This window comes from Palaemon carinicauda, chromosome 1 (assembly GCF_036898095.1).
Source record: "Palaemon carinicauda isolate YSFRI2023 chromosome 1, ASM3689809v2, whole genome shotgun sequence".
In the NCBI taxonomy this organism is placed as follows: Eukaryota; Metazoa; Arthropoda; class Malacostraca; order Decapoda; family Palaemonidae; genus Palaemon; species Palaemon carinicauda.
Genome location: NC_090725.1, coordinates 242,798,857 through 242,815,581, shown reverse-complemented (window position 1 = coordinate 242,815,581; position 16,725 = coordinate 242,798,857). Strand labels below are relative to the sequence as shown.

At 40.3% G+C, this 16,725-nt stretch overlaps 1 protein-coding gene across 1 annotated transcript in view; it reads right to left on the bottom strand.

The window, feature by feature from the left end:
• The window catches only part of Oseg4 (intraflagellar transport protein Oseg4), an 821,277-nt gene that overhangs the window by 339,394 nt on the left and 465,158 nt on the right, over window positions 1-16,725 (bottom strand). Inside the window, 1 exon segment of the mRNA XM_068388427.1 lies at window positions 5,898-6,058. Within this exon segment, the coding sequence (XP_068244528.1) occupies window positions 5,898-6,058 (161 nt within the window).

The following is a 16,725-nucleotide window of genomic DNA, read 5'->3' as shown; positions in this document are numbered from 1 at the left end:
TAGCTTGGAAATCAGAGGGCATAAGCCGTTGGAGGACAGCTTTAGAGAAAATAAAGGAGCATGCTAGTTCAGAATCTCACATGATTGGTATAGTTCGATGGAAAGGGTTCCAAAGTCAAGTATTAGATATTGCTTTAGAAACAGCTAATCAGGAAGTACAAGCTGCTAGAGACAAAGAGAAGCAAAGAAACAGAGAAATTTTATGTAGGTTGATCTCCATCTCTCTATACTTGGGAAGACAAGGTTTGCCATTTAGGGGCAACCAAGAAAGTTCTATCAGTGAAAATCGAGAAAATTTTCTTGAACTTGTAGAAATGTTTAGCAAGTATGACAGTGTAGTTAAATTGCACCTTGATGTAATTAAAGAAAAACAAGAAATACTGAAAAGCCCCCAAGTGTCATTGCTTTCAAATAGGACTCAGAATGACCTGATCAAGGCTTTGGTCATTTCAGTTAGAAGAGTGATATTAGAAGAAATTCACAAGAGCAAGATCTTTTCCATCATCATAGATGAAACAACTGATGTATCACATACAGAACAGGTCTCTTTTGTTGTGAGATATGTACATGACTTCAAAATAAAAGAACATTTCATACAAGTATTCAATGTGCAATCAACAACTGGTGAAGCACTGGAGAAAGAAGTGATCTCCATGCTTAATAAAAATAACCTGAACATAGATGATATGCGTGGACAAGGATATGATAGGGCAGCAAATATGAGTGGAATATACAATGGTATACATTCCAGACTCCTAAGACAGAATCCAAAGGCACACTATGTACACTGCCATGCACACAGCCTAAATCTAGTATTAGTCAAAAGTGCAAAATCAAGTACTCAGTTTGTAACTCTTTTCAGTTTGGTGGAGAAACTGTATGCTTTTATTGCTAACTCTTCAAAATGGCATGCTGTTTTCATGGAGATCCAGAAAGCAATGTATCCATAAAACTGCCCACTTGAACTTAAGAAGCTATCAGACACAAGATGGGCTTGCAGAGAGTCAGCTCTTAGAACCATGAGGAAGGTCGTCCAGCTCTGAAGCAATTTTTAGAAGAGATAGGGCAAAAACATTCTCCTGATGCATCAGCAGAGGATGCCTCAATATTGCTGCAAAGTATTAACTTTTAATTTCTTGTTTGTCTTGAGATTGCCACCCCAGTTTTTCAAGAAACTGCCTATGCCTCTAATGCCCTACAACAGAAAGACTTTGATTTAGCTGCCTCCTACAGAATTGTGGATGGAGTGCTACAAAGTTTGAGAGAATTTATAAATGACGAGAAGTTTCAGGAGATTTTTACAAATGTTAAAGAGAGAGCTGAATCCATGGCCATAGACCTCCCCTCTGGGATTCCTGGACAAGGCAGAAGAAGAAAAAGCCTGAAAGATACAAGTATAGTGCTACATCTGCTACTGAGGACCAGCAATATTAATCCTTGGATGAGTACTACCATGTGAGAGTATTTTATGTGTTTTTAGATACAATACCCCAAGAGCTACAAAGAAGATTTAAAGGTGGAGACAACACAACATGGGGTATCCTAAATGCCTTTCATTGTATGACAGTCCAAGATAACTGGAAAGGACCTGTGAATGAAGAGGCATTCAAGTCATTGCAAAAATTATGCCTGTTTTATGAGTTAGAAGAAGTAGATAAGCTACAGTTGGAATTAAAGATCTTCTATTTCTCATTTCCTTGCCCGCCACAGAACACTGCAGCTACAATGCTCAACCTGATGAAAGAGAAAACAATGTCCAGGAGATATTGTCACTTATGCTTGAACTTTCAACAATTTATGCCACTCTATCCATCATAACTGCAACAGTGGAAAGGACCTTCTCCAAACTCAAGGTGGTGAAGACAAAGCTACACAGCCTGTCCAGTGAGGAGAGGTTATCTGATCTTTTGTTGCTAGCAGTTGAAAAGGATATCACAATCAACAATAGTGAAGTTATCTGCATATTCAAAGAAATGGCACACAGAAGGGTTCTCTTATAAATATAAAATTATAAGGTCTGGTTATTAGCCAAGTGTATTGATTATATTGATTGATTTTCTTGCAGTTATTTATGTAAATGTAATATATGTAATTTTTCTTTTGTTAAATTTCCTAGTTCTACTGGTAGTCAGTACTGTAGATTTTATGTTCATAAAAAACATTAGTCCACTCGTACCTATGATATCAGTCATCTTTATCTCTTTCTTGAATTATTAATGGCTAGTTTAAATAAATTTGAAAGAATATTGAGCCGGTATATATCTAGCCTCATTCATTTCTATATTTTTGCCCTTTTTTTCACTTGATCACCTGCCCTGAAAAAGTTCTCTGCACGTCCCTGTTGGAGAGTGACGATCACAAGCTGATGGTAATCGTGAGCTGGTGGAAGATTGCGGGCGATCGTGAGCTGATGGTGTAGCTGCAGCAGGACTGGGTGAGGTGCGTCCACTAGACAAGACGAGTCAGCTGAGTGCGATAAGTCTACTGAGTGAGAAGAGTCTGCTGCGCACGAAGAGTCTACTGGGCGAGACAAGTCTTGCTGGGCGAGACGAGTCACCTTGGCAAGGCGAGTCTCCTGAAGAGACAGGTCAACTGGGAGTGACGAGTCTGCTGGGTGTGATGAGTCTTGGCTAGGAGCGACTAGTCTATTGGGCTAGACGAATCTGTTGGGTGAGACGAGTCTTCTAGACAAGGCAAGATCTGGATGAGACGAGTCTTGCTGGGAGAGACAAGATCTGGGTGAGACGAGTCTGCTGGGCGAGACGAGATGAGATCTGGCCGAGACAAGACAATGCTGCTTGGCGAGACTAGATGAAATCTGGGAGAGACGAGATGAGATCTGGGCGAGACGAGATGAGATCTGGGCTAGACGAGATGAGAACTGGCCAAGACAAGTCTGCTAGGTGACGAGGTCTGCTCCCGAAGAGGAAGGGCAAGGAATGGACAAATCCAGTTCCCCAAGGGGTAGACCGAACAGGTAAAGGAAATTTCTCCCGCAGACGGAAAAGGAGACTAAAATCTGCTGCCACTATTGGCAACTCTCCCGACAAACAGGAAGATTTCCTTGGAAGGTGAAGTTCCAACATATGGAGGCAAACCTCTGGGCAGCACTCTCTCCTTCCCCACAACTACCTCTGGCTCAAATTGAAGTTCGACATAGTGTGTTGCCTGAGAAATGTAGCAGAAGCTTGTTTCTGGATTCTCCCGAAGGGGCTACTTAAAGAACTCCAAGGAGTTTTAATAAGCAACTGCTCCGGAGGGAAACAATTCTGAGTACAGGAAAGGCCGTCATTAGCGAGATGGTCATGAACTGCCGCAGGTACAGACGAAGAAGGCGGAGACTGGGTAGGAACAGCAACCCCAGGAACAAGAACATCTGACTTCGCAATCTTTACATAGACTGACTTTGCCAAACGAAGAAGTAGGCGTTGCTAGCACTGAGGAAAAAACAAGAAATCCCCTCAGGAGGACAACCTAACCCGAGACGGAATAAGTGTCCCGAGAGGCACAGGAACATGCTAAAGATTATGCACTCCCTCCACCTCCGGCCATAACAGAATGAAGGAGAGCGGCGTCGTTATTGTTGTAGAAAAGTTAGATTGGTGCAGAAAAGTTAGATTGGTGCAGAAAAGTTAGATTGGTGCAGAAAAGTTAGATTGGTGTAGAAAAGTTAGATTAAAACAATTTTATAAAAAAATTAACTAACTTAAGAAAAACCACTCAGGAGAACGACCTAACTCGCAGATGGGAAAGGTGTCTCCAGAGAGGTACAGGAACATGGTAAAAACTATACACTCCCTCCGCCAACTACCATCGCCGACCAAAGGAGTGCAGTTTCGTAGTGCTATAGAAAAGTTAGATTAAAACAATTTTATTCAGAAATTAATTAGCTGATGAAAAACCACTCAGGAGAGCTTCAGACTATGCACTCCCTCTGCCGATCAACGTAGAATGAGGAAGTGTGGCGTCATCAGCGAAGATGAGCAAGCTTTGGGTAGGCCACAAGTGGCCTTCCCTCCGATGAGCTCGCAGGGAGCAAGCGGCATCAACCTTCGAACGTAGGAGGAATCTCCACACAAGGATGACTCCCCTGAGGAGGCCGGGTCGCTGCATTTGGAGAAGCAGTGCTGTCTACCAGCCTACATATTGTCTGGCATCAAAGGGGAAGAGACTGTAAGAGAAGGTTTCTCCACCTTCGAGAACTCCGCACTATATTGACACCAAAACAGCAATAGTCGTACTGTAATAATAATAATACTGTAGGTGGGCCGGACACCAGCCACCCGTTGTAATACTGTACTACCGGTAGTGGGTTATGGGGTCCTTTGACTGGTCAGACAGTACTACAGAGAATCCTTCTCTCTGGTTACGGTTCTTTCCCTTTGCCTACACATACACCAAATAGTCTGGCCTATTCTGTACAGATTCTCCTCTGTCCTCATACACCTGACAACACTGAGATTTCCAAACAATTCTTCTTCTCCAAAGGGGTTAACTACTGCACTGTAATTGTTCCGTGGCTACGTTCCTCTTAGTAAGGGTAGAAGAGACTCTTTAGCTATGGTAAGCAGCTCTTCTAGGAGAAGGACACTCCAAATTCAAACCATTGTTATCTAGTCTTGGGTAGTGCCATAGCCTCTGTACCATGGTCTTCCACTGTCTTGGGTTAGAGTTCTCTTGCTTGAGGGTACACTCAACCACACTATTCTATCTAATTTCTCCATTTTATTTTGTTAAAGATTTTATAGTTTATATAGGAAATATTTATTTTAATGTTACTGTTCTAAAAATATTTTATTTTTCTTTGTTTCCTTTCCTCACTGGGCTATTTTCCCTATTGGGGCCCCTGGGCTTATAGCATCCTGCTTTTCCAACTAGGGTTGTAGCTTAGCAATTAATAATAATAATAATAATAATAATAATAATAATAATAATAATAATAATAATGTTTATATATACAGTATATAAAAACAAAAGTAAAACTGAAAAGTCAAAGGCCAGTAAAAAAAAAGGTTGGGTGGAGAAAGAGACGAACGTCTACTCTTACCGAGCCAAAAGTAAAAAGTGACAAGACAATACAGGTGTGTATGTGAGCGGGGTAGCCGGCTATCCGGCTATCCTAACTAGCCCCCGCTAACTAGGGGTAGGGTAGTTACACCACACTAAAAGTCTTATGGCTAGTGTTCCAGCTTTGCCAAAAGCATAATCCCTATACAGTTAATAGCGAGGGTTTATATTTAGTGTTGGAATATATGAGACATAGTATACTTTCCCCCTCAAAGAGTTACATAGCAAAAACAATTTTGTCATAATCCAGTTTTAAACCAAAAAGATCAAGAAAAACTTTTTCGTCTTCTTACTTATTTCCCCAATATAATCATCTGGACTTTAATGAAAAAAATCACTATAGATTCTGCACTGTGTTTCCAGAAAAAATCCCAAGATAATTTTAAACAACCATAACTTTCCTATTTTTCATATATTTGAAATTTTCATGTTACTTTTGCTCATGTTCGTATTGGAAAAAGTTTGTTAGTTCAATGTTTCTATGGTAAAGGGTTACAGTGTAAGTGAAATTTTAAGTTCTTCAATACTATAATGGCATTTTGTCTTTTATAACAAGGCATGTTATTTATGTGGTATTATATAATTGTGAACAAATACCTCTAAATATTAGCTTATGGAATTAAAGGATATGTCTGACTATATAGTACAGTACTAAAGTATATTAACTCAAACATTAACAACTTTACCTGGAAATTGCACTTAATTTATCAAGGACTAGTAGGTAATAGCCATTGGCTTATTGATCAAACCCTGAAAAGTAAATCTATTACTTAAAAGTTAACAAAGATATCCCCATATTTCTATTGTTGCATCACCTAAGAAACACTTACAACAAATCCACCAGTGTTATCATATACATGGACTTCTCCATTATGAAGTGAAAATAATAGCAATCTTGAATCAGGTGACCATTCAACTCCCATCAAATGGTGGCCTTTCAATTCTTTACCCCAAATTCGATTACCATCAACACTGCCAACAATCACTGCACCTGGAAGAAAAACCTATGGTGTAATAATCATCAATTCAATACAGTATAGGGAAAAGTTTGGGCAATACATCCCAGATTTCATCTTATACAGTTCAGCCAACTAAATAAATTTTGGCAAAAGGCAAACTAAATTATGGAAATTAAGCAAGCAGACATATTTACATATCTAAAGGATATTTCCTTGTAGCTTACCAGACATCTATAGTATAATAAAGGAGTTTTGATGAAGAAAAAAATTATTTTTAGGTAGGTGCTGTATGGTCATCAATGACTTTCCTGCTTAAGGCTAAAACAGGGAATAAAAGATGACCTGATTACTAAATAGATATTGTTCCCTACTCTATAGCCAGTGTATTAATGTGCAGAGTATGGACTCACACAGTTTAGGGGTGACCTGCAAATTCCGGCTCATTTGAACTTGCCACAGCAACTGCAAAGCTGCACCAGCATGTGCTATGTGCGACGTTAAAAACTAAGTGTTAGAAAAGAACCATCATTCCAATTTTTGCTAACGCACCTATGTCATCAACAGGCACTTAACAGCACTTCACCAAAAGTGCTGTGTGGTCTTCAAAGGCTAAGTACCAGCGTATTAATCAGTACCAGTACAGTAGACTCATGTCGATACTGGATCAACGATCTGTAACTGAGCACAACCTGCAACCCATCCCCATCATCCACGAGTGATGCTCGCTTCACACGAGTGGTTTGAAACCAAGCGGCTGCGACCGTGCAGTTTAGAAATCAATGTACAGTAGCTCAATGAGGCCATTCACAAGTTGCAGGAGATAACCGTGCGGCAGAATAACCGAACGGTAGTGATTTCAAAACTGCGTGCACTGCTAAACAGTACAGTGTTGCACGGTTTAGAATACTTGAGAACTTTATGGCTCCCTTCAGACGACAGGTTTTACCCCGTTCGGTAGCAGTGGTTCAGCTGTTGCAAAGGGTGCGCGTTCCTCTTTTGCTGCTATTTTTCAGTGATTATTATGAATTGTCTTATAATCATTATTATTATTATTATTATTATTATTATTATTATTATTATTATTATTATTATTATTATCATTATTATTATTATTATTATACACTGTACTAAAGGTACACTAAATGTAATAAGATCATGATTTTATAAGTGATTGTTTTCTTTTTCTTATATGTTACATAAGATAAACTTTATCCAATCTTGTGTGAGAGAGAGAGAGAGAGAGAGAGAGAGAGAGAGAGAGAGAGAGAGAGAGAGAGAGAGAGAGAGAGAGAGAGAGAGAGACAGAGAGAGAGAGAGAGAGAGAGAGAGAGAGAGAGAGAGAGAGAGGTCGATCAGTTTTTTGGGATGATACAATCATGTTAAAAGAAATGAGGATGATTGCTGCTGAAATAATATTGATCATTATTATCAATATTATTATTATAAATATTACTGTATCATTTGGTGGGCACCATTTACTGTACGTAGTTGCTTCTTTTTAGCATCCTGTTTATTATACACACAAAGCCCACTTTCATCTTCACGTCGTCCATCTCGAACAAACACCGACAGGCTAGCATTCTGTTCCCTGGTGCAGACAAATCGCACGGGAAACAACCACTTGTGTGAAGACATGCTCTTTGACAAGCGAATATCTGCAAGCCTAAGAAAAAATTATCAAGTCTGACTCTTACCTCAAAAAGGATGACGGAAAATAGCTGGTTTCCCGTGTTTCTATTGCTCTGCATCTCCTGAAGGACCCGGCTGACCTGGTTCTTCCTCCATGCTGCCCCTGCATGGTCCCGAATGTGCCAAGCACCATTCATGAATGTTGTACTGCTCGTTTTATTTAGGTACATACATACATACATATACCAAGGCACTTCCCCCAATTTTGGGGGTTAGCCGACACCAACAATGAAACAAAACAAAAAGGGGACCTCTACTCTCTATTTAGGTAGGGTTTAATATACAACTTCTTCCCAGACCAACCCGTAATACTCTGGATGCCCTGAAATTGCATGTTAGCAAAAAACGCTAGTGAAGAAGAAATTTTTCTCACATCGTTTGTTTAAGGGATAGATACAAGATCAGCTCTTTTAATTAAGGATGTCATTAAAATACACATGGCCCCTGTAGAATGGAGTTTGTTAGTCAGGGTATTTTGAAACAAACTACCTTGTAAGGACATGGATCTCTGTAAATATACTTTTAAAGTTTACACAGGGCAGAGATTGTTATTCAGACTCTATGAGATATAGAGTGGGCCCTACCTATAAAACGGGCTTTTTGTTTTCAACTAGAAAAACAATTCCTGGAGTAGAAATTAAAAGACAACCTTGAATTTTTGTAATAAACTCCCAATCTCATCGAAAGTCTGCCAGTTTGCAGACTCTAGCTCCTGAAGCTAAAGCTACTAGAAAATTAGCTTTTTTGTAAGAGTTTGTTAGAAATAGAGTTGTCCAACCAAGTCAAATACTCATGGAAAGGGTGGCGATGGTCTTTGCAAGGCAAAAGACTGGATGATCTTATGAAACGTCAGAGTCAAGATTCACATCAAAGGCACACTTGATAAGTTCTATTAAAAGAGATTTATATGAGAGTATAGTCAATGGCTGGAGATTCCTCTCCTCAAAGAGGTGGACCAGAAAGAAGTCTAGGGAGTCTGGATCTGACTCTGTTTTGAATTCTTTGCCGAGATGCTTTCAAAAGGCTCGAGTACTTATCACCAAATTCCATTTGAGACTTAAACCACTGAAATATCCTTCTCACTATTAATCTTGAGTATCCAAAATTGGTCATGAAACCGAGGTCCTGTAGAAACTGCAAGACCACAACTGTGTATTTATTTGCGGCATAACTACTATGTCTCTGCCCAGACTAACCAATCGTCCAGATAAGTTATAATTTGAACTCCCTGCAGTCGTAGGAATTTGATCACTACCTTGGGGTGATGCTGAGGCCGAATGGCATTGCTTTGAATCCGTACACCCCGTCCCAAACAGAAACCCTAGGTAAAGTCAGAAGTATTGGGCAATGGAGATGTGCCAAAAAGCACCTTTTAGTTCTATATTACAAGTTCAAGCCCCTTGGTGTAGTAATTGAGATATATTTGACTGTCATCATTTTGAATGGATAGAACTTGTTGTGTTAGTTGAGGAGAGACAGGTCAAGGACCACTCTTCTCTCCATGGAGTCTTTCTTCGGTACAGTGAATAGTCTGCCCTGGGATTTTAGAAACCTGCACCTTTCCATAACTCCTTTCTTCGGCATCTTGCTTACACAGGAATCTAGTCCTAGGGTCTTGGCATCATGAAAACTGTGGTTTGGAGGTTTTGTTATCTACGACCAATTGAGATCCTTGTCCACTGTTCCTGAAAACAGAGACAAGCCCCAACCTGACACTCTTTATTAATGAAATCCCCTGACTCTATTTGATTTACTGGCTCCTCTGTTTCCTTTGGAGGATCTCCAGTAGCCTCCTCTGGTCCAAAACGCTAAGTCTGACAGACCATGGTATGTGGCTTCACCTTGGGAGGGGTAACTTTTGTAACCCCTCTCCTCAAGATGAAACTTCAGTGTAGATCGAGGCTTGGAATGGAAAACAGAAGCTGACCTCTTAGTGGGATGTTTAGGAACCATTTGCAGAACTTATAGGAAGTGGCCTTATGAAAAGGAGTTTTCTTCCTTTTAAGAAATAGTTGATACCGAGCCTTACCTTGTATTTTGCCTTAATAAAGTTATGGAAGGCTTCATAGACAGGCTTACATAACAGCTTGACCACCGCTGAAGTAGCCATCTGGAAATCCCATGTAGCTCCCACTTCCAAGGATGCACCAGCAGACACAAAGTTGAACAGGGTCTGTCGGGCACTAAATTCCACAACAAGAAGGTGATCTGGAACTAATGGAAAATGGTCTCAAAATTGATTGATTCACATCCAAGCGTCTCAATTCTTAGGCTTCTGAGGTGCTGTAGCAAGTTCAAATGAGCCTAAGCTTGCAGGTCTCCCCCTATACTCACTGAGTCTGTGCTTCACACATTGATACAGTGGCCCTACAGCAGTGGAACAATATTTCTTTGGTAATCAGGAGGTACTAGATTTGCTGTTCTAGCCCTTAACAGGAAAGTCCTTGGAGAACATACAGCACTCTAACCCAAAAATGTAATAATATATTGGTCATATTTTGCTTAACATTATTTGTATCAACTATGTTAACTGTTTACTATCGTACGAAAGTTGAAATACAAGCAAAACGGCTGTTATTATCCAAATCAGTTATTCATAACAAAACAGCTATTTTTGGTTCAGTAACAATACCTTTATCCTTCCTTCTCTTTTGTTTTATCAACTTATTAAACTAGAAGTTCGGATAAAGAGCTGGAGAATGAGGTTAGTTTATTGTGATTTGGTCTCAAAAAAGGGACTTGCATGATATATGAGATACAGTACTTGATAAAATTATTTTTTTATGGATGAGAATTTGGTGCTCAACTAACATTTGAAATTGCAAGTATATAAGGTATAACTATGATTTAGTTTTTCAATTTTAAGGCCTAAAATGACTATCTATAATAAAAAACAACTAATATAGGAAAAATAAAAAACTTCCCTGTCATCAGAAACCCACAATGTAAAGAGGAGTCCGCAATATAGATTTGCATAAAATATATCTATAAATGTGTATTGTGCAATGTCCTGAGGGAGCAGTATGTGAACTTCAATATGGTGAGGGATTACTGCACATTACGCTAAATATACAGTACTGTATGTCAAGGACAGTAAGCTACATTTGCCTTCTTTACCTAAAAAGAGCCAGCAATGCTAAAAGAGCCAGCAATGCTAGTTTAACATACCATAAAATAACCATGAGAAAATAATGCATTCTACACACTCACAAGTCATAATGAAAGTCGAAGCTGTAATGGCGATATAAGCCGGCAACTGCAACTATTCTAGGCAATGTTACTCTAAAAATCACCAAAAGAAACCAAGACTTAGAATTTCTAATTATTAATAAGCAAGCAGGTTAAAAATTCATAAAAATTAGTGGCGATAAATTGCAAAAACTTAAGCAGCTTCATGTTGTCATGAAAGTCAGGAGAGAATGGAGACTTATGCAGCAGCAATGCCATTCCCATAAAATATCAAAACAAACCACCGAAAGCAAAATTGAATGGTAAATAAACCCCTCTCCTACATTAACTCCATCACAATGAATAGTGGATAACTAAATCAGGACTGATTACTGTTATTTAATGGTGCTCAGTAAAAGACATGCTGACCATAAGGTGACAAAACTGGAGATGTTGGCTGGGCATGAGCAAAATATCTTAGTATTGTCTCCAATATTACTACAGTATTAGTTCATGGTGATGACTTACCATAGGCTGTCACTATTAAACCCCTTACAGCACGTAAGGGGTTTAATAGAACCTAAACTCGTGGGTCTCTTTTATAAACACCATCTGTTTTACCCTTTAATGGGAAAGTTCTAAAAGGATAACATACCACTCTAACACCTGAGAGGCACTCAATGGAGTTGTTACCAATTCAGTAGACATGACATATGCAATGGTTGTTGGATGGATAGCATGGAAGACTAGGAAGTGGTAGTACTACAGGATGATGATAATTTTTTATTAACAAAAGTTATAACTGTTTGGGGAACATTGTTAACAATGAGAGAGGTCTCAACATGATTAATGATTTTGTGGTGTATAATTGTAAAGTACAGTTTACACATATCAATTCATAATTCTTAATAGGTCCGTTAATTTAGAAGAAATAAAGGGGAATTGCACATGAGTAAAACCATAAATAGGAGGTACAAAGTCATTATGTATGAGATTTACAGTTAGTAATCTGATACTGAATGGAATAGCCAAATTTAAATTTCTCAAAAGAAAAAAAGATAATACTCACGAAAGTCAAGATAAAAATATGGTAGACTATTGAAGCGAGTCTATCCATCTATCTAGGGGTAATATGACAAATTTGGAAGTAATTTGTATTTTTTCTAAAGATACAAACCTTAGCTATCTATAGGGGCATTACTTTCAGCGAAGCTGAAAAGACGAGCTATTAGAATTTAGCAAGGGTAGGAGGGATAGCTAGCTACCCTTCTCACCAACACATCTGTGACTGTGCTTTACTTTGTTTGGAGGTAGGACTTTAACGAGGGACAGGGTTGGCGGGCAAGTAGGTATAAATAGCTAAGGTTTATATCGTTAGGAGAAATACAAATTACTTCCAAATTTATTATTTGTTCCATAACTGGAATACAAACCAATGCTATTCATAGGGGTGATTTACCCATTAGGAGGGTGGAAGTCCTTGCCAATCTGGCTTTTGGCCTTACCCTGGGTACTCCCTATTATGCAGGTTAGTGCACAAATAAGGAGACCCTAACACCTCGATAAACCTGCTAAGCATGGCCTGCAGCCTACGCAAGCTGTGTGTGATGAGATACTAGCAATGTGACTGTCAAGGTAAAAGTTATTCCGAGTCTTGTAGGAAATAACCGACGTGACCGAGACATTCCCAGTACCACCTCGCCAGGGTATGGGGACGCAATAGTATTGGGACAATACTAGGTTACACAAGGGACAAATAGTTTACCTGCAGAGGTTTGAAGTCTGCTTGTGCAGAGGACCCAAGATGCTGATTTCCCCCAAGGAAGGGGAGGATGAAGGAAGGAAAAGAGCCAGACATTCCTTTTCATTCATTCAGACTAAGACCCGGGTAACCAATGCCCTCAACCTTCTGCTACTTGTCCAATAAGGAGCTTGAGGTACTAAACCAGCTGTTGTGTAGCCACCACAGGACCGATAGAGAGCGTATCTAGGTTCCTATGGGTCTCGTATCACAGGTAGTGGGCGGTGAAAGTAGTTTGACGTTTCCACATGCCCGCTTGCAATACCTGCATCACAAAGTAGTTCTTTTTGAAGGCCAGGGACGTAGGTGCGCCCCTGACATTGTGGGCTCTGGGACAATGTGATGGAGGAGGATAAGGATTCAAATCAAGGTCAATGACCCTGTGAATCCATCTGGAGATTGTTTTTTTCATGATCCTCCTCTTGTTTCTGCCCTTGCTGACCAAAAGTGAGGGCACTCTCGGCAGAGCTGCTGCTGTTCTCTTTAGGTAATGCCTCAAACACCTTACTGGGCATAGTAACAGATGATCTGGGTCATAGATTACAGAGGGGAGACTAGTTATCCAAAAGTACAGTCAGCGCGGGTTGGTCTGTCCGGGCAGCATCCGCCGTGCATTCATTTTGGTCCCCCCCCATATCTACACTAATACACAATATAAATCAATAAAAATTAATTGAACACTCACCAATATCCCTACTACTTGTCTATAGGGTAGCCTTTCCTCTTCTTGATCTCCAAAAGTCGTTGATGAACACTATCGGCGAGGTTTTGTAGTATTTCAGCTGGTATTTCCGCCCACACCTTATGGAGCCCCGCCTCGAGAAGTGTCACGTTGGTCGTCACTTCTTTACGAAGGCGGGCTTTAACTATCGCCCAAAGGTTCTCAATGGGCGAAATATCTGGACTTTGACCTGGCCAATCAGGAATATAGTTCACTTCGCTATTTTCCAGCCACTTTTTCACTTTTTTAGCCGTATGGCAAGGGGCACCGTCCTGCTGAAAAATTTCAGCTCCTGTAGCCGCAAAAAAATCCGCTAAATTGTCTTTTAAAATGATCAAATAGCGGTCAGCATTAACCGTTATGCCTTTAGGCAAAACAACAAGGCTTGGGGCACCACCATAGGCAAACGAACCCCAGACCATAAGCGATGCTGGGTGCTTAACTGTCTTGGCCGTGAGATTAGGCTTAAGAGGATCTGACCCCTTTCGCCGCCACACTTTTTTCCCGGTCATCTCACTCACACAAAAGGTCGCTTCGTCACTCCACAAGACACTACGCCACTGCTCCAAGGTCCAATCCTTGTAGTCTTGGCAAAAGCAACACTCTTCTGCCTTTGTTTCAAAGTTAAAGCGGGCTTCTTTCTCGCGATCACTTTCTCGAAGTCGAGGCGCTTCGACAGGTTTTCCTGAATCGTACGAACACTGACGTCGCTCAACAATTTAGGGTTCTGTTCTTTCAGTTGCTTAGCCGTTAATGTTGGATTTTCTTCTAGGCTTCGCTTTAATATAACTAAAGTACGATCAGGAATCTTCCGGGGAGGGGAACCAGCCTGGGAGTGAGAAGGGATCTCGGCGCTACCTCCTGCCTTGTACTTCGCCACCAAGCGCCTCACTGTCCTCTCGTTCACGCCAGTATTCTTCACTATTTCCTTCGTTTGCAGACCTAAATTAAGACAGGTTATCACTCTAATAATGTCATCATGACTTGTACGGGGTCTAGACATCACTGGGGGGGGTTTGATACACAAAAATGCCACGCGAACTCACAAAAGAACGATTGCAACTCGGCCCTCTCAACCTGACACAACCTCACTCCACGACTACAGGAAACACACTGGCTAGCTTCCACCTACGCAGATATGTAGATGCCAACTTGTATAAAAAGATGCCAATTAGTCAATTTGTCCCAGTCGATTTTTTCCCCGATAAACCCCATGCCTCCGATTTGCGCGGAACGCTGTGTCCGGCCCACTACCCGGACACAGCGATCCGCGCTGACTGTAGTCGAATCTAGGATCCAAAACCCACGGATTTTGAATCTTGGCAACATACTCAGAGATAAAGCTGATGCTTACCTCACCCCATCCCTTGAATGGGCGATGTCATACGAGAGACCATGATGTTTGCTAACTCGTTTGGCAGAGGCCAAGGAGAGAAGGAACACCGTCTTCCAAGTTAGGTGGCGATCTGTTGCCTGGCGTTATGGTTCATACGGAGGTCCTTTTAGGGGCGAAAGAACTCGATCCATGTTCCATGGGGGAGGTATTACACTTAGACGCCGACTTACGACCTATGCGACTTATGACAGTTCGACTTTACGACGACTTTTTTCACTGTGATGATGTCACAAGTATGTCGGAATATTACTCTGATAGGACAAATATTTCCTCGAGATTAATCTATTTTCTTGTATAAAAATTAACCAATTTATCTCTGTAAGTTAGTATTTTCTTTTATCAATAATATACAGTATCCATTTTTAGTAAAAAATACATTAGGAAAAGTTTTAATATCCGTCAAGTTCATATCATATGCCGGGTGATGTCATACAGTGAACCCTCGTTTATCGCGGTAGATAGGTTCCAGACGCGGGCGCGATAGGTGAAAATCCGCGAAGTAGTGACAGCATATTTACCTATTTATTTAACATGTATATTCGGACTTTTAAAACCTTCCCTTGTACGTAGTACTGTTAACAAACCACCCTTTAATGTACAGAACACTTAATGCATGTACTACAGCACCCTAAACTAAAACAGGCACAAATATTAAAGGCGATTTTATATCATGTGTTTCCTAAATACCTAAAAAGCACGATAAAAAATGGCAACCAATGTTTTGTTTACGTTCATCTCTGATCATAATGAAGAAACAAACTCATTTAGTGTACACATATATGTACGTATAGGTTAGTTTTTGCATCGATTATATTGATTATACAGTACTGTATGTTGATTTTTTTATTACCAATGTTTTAGTTTACGTATTTTTCTTAGGACTTCCAAATGAAATCTTTTTCTTTATGACGCCGCCTGAAACGACGGCGTGTACGCTCAGTAAACAACCACGCTCAGAACAAACAAGGCATTTAACGCGCATGATGATAGTGATAAATAATGATACAGTACATACAGTATTTACAGTAAAAGCATTTACAAAATATGTTACCTTACAAATATAAATTATACAGTACTTGTACGTAGCAAAGCAGGAAAACAATTTGAGAGAGAGAGAGAGAGAGAGAGAGAGAGAGAGAGAGAGAGAGAGAGAGAGAGAGAGAGAGAGATTGTTTTACGTACGTAAATGTAAATTTTAAACAAAAAAAATATGATAGGTTACAACATGTAGACTTTTAAAACCTTCCCTTTAACTTAATGCATACAGTACTGTACGTACATTACTAAACTATAAAACAGGTTAAAGTAAAAAATAAAGATTGTTACTGTACTCACCACGAAAGAAGTTCAAGAAAAACTTGAATGACGATGGCGATGAATTTGCTGCACAGTAGAAATGATGATGATGAAGCTGATGATGTGTTCTACTGTGCAGTCAATGATAGTATTTTACGTCTCTTCAGACGGAGGTGTCTTTTCCTGAGACACCTCTTCAACTTCTTCAATTTCTTCCGAAGGCGTACTAGCAGGAGGAACTGGCTCTTTTTTGCGAGGCTGGAAGAACATTGTGATCGGAAGTTGTTGCCGCTGCTTCTTTTTTCGATCCAAGAGCATCCTGTAGGGAGTCATGATGTCATCGACCTTATTTGAGAATTGCATCGAGCGAACCATATCCTCGTCCCACTCTTGTAACATTTCTTTCGCCTCCTTCATATGGTTGCAGAACTTGGCAAGCCGTTCTAATGTTAAGCCCGTTTCTTCGACATTTTCTTGGGTCTCTTCCTGGGTACCCTCACTCTCTTCCTCTCTTGCCGATTTCGTCAGGTCTTCGAGGTCTGCGTCAGTTAGGGGCTGGGAATGGCAGTCCAACAACTCGTCGACGTCTTCAGTCGTCATGTCGCCAAACCCGTCACCTCCAATTATG